General features: G+C 42.3%; 1 protein-coding gene and 1 long non-coding RNA gene across 2 annotated transcripts in view; one reads left to right on the top strand and one right to left on the bottom strand.

Annotated features, from left to right (window-relative positions):
* Positions 1-8212, top strand: LOC144524046 (uncharacterized). Its single transcript, XR_013502575.1, has 3 exons — positions 1-90; positions 3925-4729; positions 8001-8212. It is a non-coding gene; the product is annotated as an uncharacterized LOC144524046 (long non-coding RNA).
* shtn3 (shootin 3) overlaps positions 57-9775 on the bottom strand; it is a 57232-nt gene continuing 47513 nt past the window's right edge. The window contains exons 15-17 of the mRNA XM_078260011.1: positions 8025-8154; positions 4409-4703; positions 57-4056 (exon numbers count right to left, since the gene is read on the bottom strand). Of these exons, the coding sequence (XP_078116137.1) occupies positions 3921-4056; positions 4409-4703; positions 8025-8154 (561 nt within the window). The 3' untranslated portion in view covers positions 57-3920. The remainder of the gene's footprint in view (positions 4057-4408; positions 4704-8024; positions 8155-9775) is intronic.

Raw genomic sequence — 9775 nt, 5'->3', positions numbered from 1 at the left:
CCTCAAACCCTCACAAGCCTTTCAAACACTGATAGTCGACACGCTGAAACCTGGACGGGAGCCTCGGCAGCGGAAAAGGTGGAAGAACGGGTAAAGTACCTTTCCACTTGCAGTGTTTTCTGGACGGTGCTCTCTTTTTTTTTCTTTTTTTTCTTATTTTCTTTTTTAACCCTGGCTGTAAATATTGTTCCTGGGTGTTTTCACTCATCTTCCCTCCATTTAGACTCAGGAAGAGGTTGGACTAAACAGAGGAAGTTTATGAATTAGATACTTTAAATACCTGATAGGATACTACAGTCAGGGCTGCACACTTAGGGCCCAAACATTGGTCAGTCAGAGCTTCAATGTCCGTTATTGACTCTGAAGAACACAGTTTGACAAGTTTGTACAAGTTTTAGACTTCATCAGTGGATGCAGTTTGCTCGAAAAATTAAGTTACTTATAATAATATACCAATAATCACAATTAGGGCTGGGAACACTCGATATATGAACAACTATTGATTGCACTGTGAGAAGAATTTGTTGTGTGTTTCTGCAAGACATTCTCACAACACACTCGTCACATACGGATGCTTGGTCATGACCCCTTGGTGTCACATTTGTAGCACTCTTGGTCCCCCTTTAGCATCATTTTTTTCAACTTGCAGAGTGGTTTCACTCCTGACTTTTCCTCTGCCGCCACCATGAGGCCAAAATCTCCATTTTTACACATTAAATATTCAAATTTCAATGCTTAAAAGGACAAATCCGGCACAAAATGAACCTAAGGGTTAATAACACGTGTACCGAGTTCACCGTTCTCTGGGATTTGTTGCAACGTGAGCTGAACTGAATGCACGTTGCACGGCGTTTCGACTGATCGTGACTGTTTTCCCAAGATGGCGCCCGCCTGTATAAGTGAACGGTACTGTCTTTCTAAACTATCTGTACACTTACGAAGTTCTCAATGCTTCGGTTTACATGTAGGGACCCTCATTATGCTACCGTGGAAGTGTGGTGATATTTTGAGCCTTTTTAGTGGAATAGAAATAGCGATTTCTTTTGACTTTATCCGTGCCCCGACGACTAGCGTTATAAGCTAATTAGCGGTTTGCGATAAAACTGGTCACATTCGATTAGCATGAAAACAAATCCCAGAGATCTCTCCCAGGTTGACTCGCTACACTTCTTATTAACCCCTAGGTTCATTTTGTGCCGGATTTGTCCTTTACGTGTCAGATTATCTTGAAATTCACCAATTAAATACCTGCTCCCCAGAGGATGAACCCATTTCAATTAAATAACACTGTAACCTTTCCTCTAATGCCACACTCAGGATAAAGACAGCTAAACCATCCGTATGTTAGTTCCATCCAACGGTTTTGTTTTGCTGGGTGTACGTCGCACAATCTGTGGTAATCCTAATTTGTGTTTAGGATTAATCTTGTGCATTGAGATATTTACCACACTGATTCTTAATCCAAATACTACATTTAATATCGGTATTGAATTGTTCAGTTTGCTTGAATTTGCAGTTCAACTTGTTTGATTGGTCCCAGCCCTTATCGAGAAAATCTGCCTCAGTGGTTGAAGGAAAAGCGCGTTTCAACACACTGTTTGCAACAAAGCAAACTGTGTTTCAATTTTGCCACTGATGAAGCTAATAACAACACGTGATTATACATAAATCAAGTGTGCAGCCCCGCTACAACTGGGAGTAAAGAAGGAGGAGAAGCAGAAGTTGGAGACGGTGCATTCCTTCTGATGACACAAAGTGATACCGAACACATCCTTTGGGCATCAAATAGAAAACCAAACGTCAACCTAAAGCTCTGCAGTCATTGTACAAGTTGAAGTGTCTGAAGAAAAACTGAGGTTCTGTGCGACAAAAAAAAAGCACAGCTTCCCTCATACAGTTCAGTCAGCCTGTCCTCCAGGATCCACAGGTTTGTTTTCAGAAACCTTCGAAGAAAAGAACTCATGTACAGCAGATAGATAATAATCTCAAATCTAACTTACAATATCCGCCATTGTAGAAAACCCCACTTTGAATGCACCGTTTCTGATTATTCGGGGTACTTTAAGCCTTCTTTTGCATGTAGAATGGAACTTGAAAACATTCAACCCTTAATAATTTCACATTTCACTTAATTGTATGATACATGTAGGTCACATGCAAGTTCAATTTAAAAAAAATATATATTTACCCTTTTCTATTGTTTCATTTGAATAACTTTTAGACGCCTGAAAGTATAACACTATAAAGCAAGACAAAAAAGCAATTTTTACAAACTTTTTTTTGCATCAGAATTTAGTTTTTTCTAACTTCCTACCACAATAATAATCCCACGACTGCATTGAACATTTGACATATTTCTTTTAAATCTTGGTGCATTTTTTACTTTTTTTTTTCTTTTTCTTTTTTTTAAGACAATGGACTATTTATACTGCTTGTTCACCATATTAAATCTCCTTCATTGGTCAACACAAATCACCTACTCTGAGATAATAAGATAAAAGGGGAAGCAGCCATATATAAATATTGGATAACTCTGAAAAAAGTAAGATGCAGAAAAAGGGAGCTATTAACTCTCAAATTCATTGTTTTTTTTTATTTCACCAGCAGATTCATGAACTTCCACAGGTGTTTTTTCACAGGTTTAGGCCGGCGAGATTAATCCTTGGAATATCTCTTGATTTACTATTGATAAGCGACGGTCAGATACAGTTTGTTTGGAGAGATGTGGGGCTGCCTTCTACAATGGCTGGATAAGTTAGGGTGCGTTCACAGCAAGTATGTTCTGAACAGTTTATCTGCAGCAAGTCCAACTTCAGTTGAATTAATAGGCTCGTTCAAGATGAGCGCCTGTAAAGTAGGCCGACCTTGCTGCGTCAGAGGGCGGGTAGTCGGAATCAGTCGGAAGTGCTAACCCGGAAATAACTGAAAAAAGTCTGAAGAAAATCTTTTAAACTGACCTTTGTCGATCTGAAATGAAGACAGATTCAGCGACTGCATGGCCTATTTCTTGCTTAAAATGTTTTCAGAAACACGTTTTGGTTAACTATTTTCATAAAATACGAGATCGTATTTCGAACAAGCCGCCATTACTATCGGCTGGAGAAGCCAGACCCACGTGACGCGTTTGTCATTTCCAGTTTTCATTTTTTGTATTCTCGTGCACGCGCAGAGCGTACGCTCAAGTCGACGTCGCTTCGGTGTGTTCCGAAGCAACGCCTCGGGGAGCCGACTGATCGGTCCGACTGCCTTTTCTGCTGACGGTCAGCCATCGGGTTGGTGTGTCAGTGGCTTAAGGGAGCTTTCACACATCTTCTTGTGTTGATGTTCGTTTTTTTTTAAAGTCCTCAAATCTCTTTTGAAAACAAACCTTAACTTATGATGTGTTGTACGAATTGTTTTTCGGTGCTTGAAATGAGTTTACCAAAGTCTTTAGGTTATATATGATTAAAATAGTAATATCGCTGTTTTGAGTAGAAGTTTGGGCAAACATTGTTTTGGACCTGCGGCCATCTTGATCTCGTGAGGTCATCTTTGCCCACGTGTGCATGACGTCAGAGCAAGTCGGGATCTAGTCGGACACAAATCTACCCAGCATGCATTGGGCGGCGATCGCCGGTGATCAATTCTGCGCAGACTTGGCTCATCTCGAACAAGCCTAATTTGTCAGGCTCAGGTTAACAGGCTCCTGGTTAGTTTTTAAATGGTTAGTGTAAATCTGAAGAAAAAAAAAAAATACAAAAGTACAACAAAGTTTTTTTCACTCAGGTTCTGACCCATTAAGCAAAAAAGGCAAATGTGTGATCGCACCCTCAAACCTCTCTCATCTGAGAGTAAACACCGATGACATCCCTCTCACATCAGCCAATTAAATGCATGCATCAGATTGCAAAAACAAGCCTGGGATCCTTTTATACTCCATCCTAGCACTCGGCGTCCGTGCTGCCGTTGACCGGGCCAGTGCAGAGGGTGGCGTGTGCGTGCTCGACGGGTTGGTTGTGTTCCACTCCGTTGGACTGGACACGCATCTCAGTCGCATCTCCATCCTTGTCCCCCACACTGTGGAGCAGGGACAAACAGACGGCAAAGGTCAGAGATCCAACCAAATATTGTGTAAGCTGATGGATCAACCTACAGCCCTGATCTTTTTCTTTTTTTGTTATGATATATTTTTGCACTTTCTGTATATCCTTGATACCCTTAAATTTTGTTTTATGTGCTACATCTTGGTTTCTTTTTGGTCTATTTTCTTTTAATACAGTTTTTGTTTGTTTGCAGCATTTGTATTGTCTCAATCGTACTCTGTTCGGGTCTACATTTGCCCGACAGCTTGGTTTGATTACCATTGGACTGTTCATTGTCTCTTCTACCTCCATGTTTTTTTGGCTGGTGAATAAAGCAAATGCTCCACCTGTTGATGCAGCCATTGCTGACCGGAGACTCCGCGATTTCCTTCTCCGACAGAGAGCTGCAGGACCTCCTCTCCTGCCAGGAGCCCACCCGGGGCTCTTTCCCCGAGTCGGAGCTCTTCCTCCGGGCCACGGCGGGCCCCGGTCTCTCCGGGCTAACCCTGGGACCCGCACCCGAGTCCAACGGGACGCTCAGCCCCGCCGGGCCATCGGGGTCCTTGCCCGAGTCGCTGCTAGTGCGCCTCCCATTCAGGCTGTCCGAGGAAGACACGTGACTCATCTGGCCCTCTCGCTCATCTGGAGAGGAAAAAGAAAAATCCATAGTGAGTCCTTTCTTCCTTTTTGAAATGAGTTTTCAATGACAGAGCAATCATGCAACAGCAGATGCAAACCAGAATCTTGTGATGCAAACTGACTGCTGAAAACAACTCACTATAAACTGTTTATTTCCTTATGTGTTCAGATCACATTTGCTGGTACAGTTGGAAACTTGTTTGACTTTTTTTTGCTTCACTGATCCCGATTGTAAAAGGAAAGGAATGTGTTGAACCAACTTGTCTGCAGACCAGCGTCACTCTTGTGTGAATGTGAATACTTTAAAGATTTGAAATCAAGCAGTCGTGTTTCATTCTGCCAGATGAGGTCAATCAATCGTGGAAAAGCAGATAAATCCATGTCAGCATTAATCTGACCTGGTTACACAGTGGCTGAATCTCACTTCTCTTATTTGATAGCTCCTCGCTCCTTGGATGAACCAGAAGTTGTTCTGGCCCTCCTTCTTGAAGGCCGTCTCAAAGCTCTTTTTTCATGCCCCGAGGAGCTAGGATCGACGATGGAGGAGAGATATTTGAGGAGCTATGAGCAAGGATACAGAGAGCAGCCTTCCCGGAAGCCGTGCAGCTGAAAGCCGTTGCTAAGTGGGCATTCACACCAAGAAAAGTGATCGGGCGATTCCCCGCAGGGTGGTGCAGTGGAAGGGAGGGTCAATGAAACGGCCCATTTTTTGACGTCCTGTTGTGCTCTTTAGCCCCCCAACAAAGCACAAGTAGACTTTATATTTTACAATTACTGTTTCCCGCCAGATCGTTTATAGATTTCGACGATTCCGACCGCAATAGAAAGAATAGAGACGAGCGAGACACGGCGAGTGCCTTGTTGTTGCAGGAAACATTTTAGACATTACACAAACTCTCTCTGTGCATGATTCTCTCCCATGCTTCCTCGGTGGAACGAACTAAGAAGCGAGGAAGGGAAGCAAGTGAAGGAAACGTGGATGCAATTCAAGGGACATGAGATCCAGCCAGTGGGTGTTCATTCTGTGGTTCATTGCGCCCAATTCTGGACACACACACACACACACACACACACACACACACACACACGCTGACTGGTTCTCTCTTACAGCATGAAATGGTTTTTTGTCTCAGCGGGAGTCGAACCTCTGACGTCTATAGGGTTAACACCACATGTTGTGAACATTGACTGACACAGCAGCGAGATAATTAACCTCGTGTGAACACGCAGATACCGCTGCCTTCATCTCCGGCTTCAATTCTTCACACAGGCTGCATTTTAATTTCATTTTGACCTTCTTTATCATAGTTGATTCCTCTGTAAAGCGGTTTGTGATGTCATTTGTTAATATCAGGATATTGTGCATCTAAATCCCAGTCCAGACCTACGATTTGTGACGAGACAAGTTGAAACGCGTTGGTCTGCAACGTTCCAAAACCTGATCAGTTTGCATCGAGCTGAGACGGGCCAGTTCAGACCGCTGAAACTTTTCTCTGCAACGTTCTGAAATGGTTTGGTCTCGCCACGAATCTTTGGTCTGAACTGGGCTTTAGACCAACCTGATCTCACAAAATTCCGTGAAATGAACACGGCCCCTTAACTCAAAATCTGTGGCAGTTTCACGGAATCGCAAAAAATTCCGTGATGGGCCCACGGAAAAATTCCGTGAAATGAACACCTTAAGTCCCTTAAGTTAAGATAAAGGTCGTGGGTGGGCTTACGTTTCCAACAACGGGACGGTTGGGTTTAGGAAAAGAAGAACGGGAAGCGGGACAACAACGGGACAGCTGGGTTTAGGAAAAGAAGAACGGGGCGGTTACGGTTGGGTTTAGGAAACGCGACTCGCGGGACACGATCCCCGGTCTCCTGGGTGAAAGTCATGTGTTGTTTTACCCATCCACCACCCCAACCAACCTCCTTACGTAGATTTTCGGGCTTTCATACTACTCGCTACCGTAGTCGCTCCTAATGCTACGTCATCTTCTCATTGTCCTTACATTGGTATTGTTTTCCGTGGTGGCCACATGGAATTTTCACACATTCCGTGCCACCACCATGTAATGCGCTGTTAACAGTTTGTGATCATTTCACGGAATTCTGAGACCAGGCTGCTTTAGACATATAACACATAACATATTTGCTTGACTTCTTTCCCATAAGTGTCTCATAAAAGTACAGTTTTGAGAATGCCTTGTGTGTTTTTACGCCCCTAAACTGTGGAACTCACTGCCACTGGATATTAAAATGGCAAACTCTCTGTATTTTGAAAAGGAAATTTATGACATCTCTTTTATAATCTGGCTTTTAATTTGGAGTAATGTCATAGCAAGTGTTAATCATTGGTTTGTATATCTTTTTAACCCTGGTGTTTATTTTATTCTGTTTTTTTTTTTAACATTTAGTGTCTTATGGTTGTAATTGTTTTGTTATTGTTCATTTGTCTTTGTCTTCTGTTTTGTTCTGTGAAGCACTTTGCGCTGCATGCTTGCATGAAAGGTGCTACAAATAATAAAGTTGAGTGGACAAACTTAAATGTATTTAAGGTCTTAAATTTGGTTTGACGTGCCTCCACATAAAACAGAATGTTGGGGGAGAAACGCAATGCTGAATCCAACACCTGCAACATGGCATCATGACTTCGCGTAAACATACATGCCAACTTTCTTAAGCCAAGTGGCGTGTTATCTGTACGCATTATGAGCTATCTGCGTGTATGTCTACGCTGTCTACAGCTGACGGCAGTCTGCAACGTCACAGCGTAAACATACATGCCACATGCCACTTTCTAAAGCCACGTGCTGTGTTATCGCGAGGCTATGTCACACGCAGGTTTTAGGAAAATAAGAAACGGACAAACGGTTGGGATTAGGAAAAGAAAACCAGGTTGGGTTTAGAAAAGAAGAACAGGGTGAGTTTAGGAAAAGAACAACGGGGTTGGGTTTAGGAAACGCCACACACGGGACACGAACCCCGCTCTCCTGGGTGAAAGTCCTGCGTTTGGGTTTAATTAGTAGGAATGTCATTGACAAGTTGAATAATACCAATAATGTTTAAAAGATGTGAAATATAATGATATAATAATTATTTTTTTAAACTGATGCTAAGCGAGACTGCTGGCTTCAATTTGGAGTATGAATGAGCCAATTTGAGACTTTGCAGGGAGGAAAAGATGTGAGGTTTTCTATCACAATTCAAGAAAAAAAAACCATTCCCTGCTGATCCTAGAGAAAAAGAGTGATATTTATAGTATTATTATCCCAGAGAACTCCACACTAAATGAACCCTGTTTTGCGACCACAGGATGTCATCCCCAGGTGTGTTTACCTCCGGAGCCAGCTTCTCCCGCCTTGTTGCGTCGGCGTCTCAGGATGACCTCCAGCTCGCTGTCCTTCTTCCCCGGAGGCGATGGCCCTGACTCCTGAGAGCCTCGACTGGGGCTCCGCTTCACCGTCTCCTGGAGGCAAACACAACGGCTTTATTCTTCTCCAAATAAATGAATATGTTTCAAATCATTAAAACCACAATCTTTATTATTTGACCGTTCAAATACATTACATATACAATACACCTATATTAACATAATGACTTAAAAACAATCTGCATTTTATGTGTTTCTCAACTTTTCTTGACCCAAACGAAATCTGCAGATTTTTATTTCTTTCTGAACAGTTTAAGCGTTGATCTAGAATGAAAATATGTGGAATTTAGGGACTGTTCGTTATTTATTTAAGGGACCACCGGAGGAGCTTTGGGACCTTTAGCCAAAATAGACATGACCCTCCCCTCGCCAGTAAAAAAATTTCTATGACCCTCCAAAATGATTTGGAAAAAAGGCATGATCCTCCCCAACAACTTATCAATACCTTCTGTACTGGTTTGCACTTGGCAAAGATGTACAGATTTCCATTGTTTTTTTACAGCTATGACATACATGACTAAACCTCATTCTCATCTTACACATCACACTCCTCTGTTATGGTGGGGGGGCCATTTCAGTAGATTTACTCACTAACATTGTGGAAACACAATAAGCATGGAAACTAAATGCACACTTCCTGCATTACTGCATTACTTCAAATACTAAGTTACTCCTCTAGTGAACTAGTATTCACATGAAATAAAACAATAAAATATTGAGACCAGTCAGCAAGGCACTCTGGGTAACATTCAACACACAAACTGGTTGCTATGGACTCGTCACTAGGCTTTCTCCACTTCGCCGTTTAAACAAAGTGGAATAAACGTATAAAAGTCCAAATCTACACAAAACCCGCAATCGATTAGTAAGCTGACATCAAATGTGGCATTTAAGAAACCTTTATTGCAACCTTGGCACGGTAAGATGTCCAGACATAGTACAACAGTCATTTTCGTTTTTTGCGTCCTGCTGCTCCCATCATCAGCCAGGTAATATGTTTTTACTAAAGCAGTTTATGAAATCTGATGTATTACCTACCACCATTTAGTTGTTTTGTGTTATTTAAGATATTTATAAAATATCTGGTCATGCCAGATGTAATTATTCCACTCATTTTTTAAACAATGCAATTATCAATAATTATTATTTCAGCCACCAGGGGGGCAGTGCTCCCTCTGCCCCATATGTCTATGCCCTGCCCCACAGCAAACTCATGGGTCAGACCCATCTGGTAGCAAAGGAGGGCAGAGACTGAGAGAGCTACATGGAGCTACATGGAAAAATATGCACCAAACAAGCCACTTTGAAATTTTGCTGTTTCATGAATACAAAAGTTGGGTAAGCCCCCCCCTCCCCTCAACAAAGAATAAAAAGACATGACCCTCCCCTATTTTCCTCCGGTGGTCCATTCCATAAATACCGAACGGTCCCTTAGCGGACTTTATCTGCTTGTATTGGGGTGGAGCCAGTGGTGTAGTCTAATGTATTGTAGTAGGTGTACTGTACTGTATACTGTATGTATGGGCCTATATATATTTACCATATATGGGCCAGAATGTGGTCGGCATATCATAGTGGGGTGTCCGGGTGTCCTCCCCCAGGGAAATTTTGAGCGTCAAAGACTTAATTTCCTGCATTCTGATACACTTTTTTTGCA

The sequence above is a fragment of the Sander vitreus genome, chromosome 10 (assembly GCF_031162955.1).
Source record: "Sander vitreus isolate 19-12246 chromosome 10, sanVit1, whole genome shotgun sequence".
In the NCBI taxonomy this organism is placed as follows: Eukaryota; Metazoa; Chordata; class Actinopteri; order Perciformes; family Percidae; genus Sander; species Sander vitreus.
This window is presented reverse-complemented; position numbering and strand designations above follow the sequence as displayed.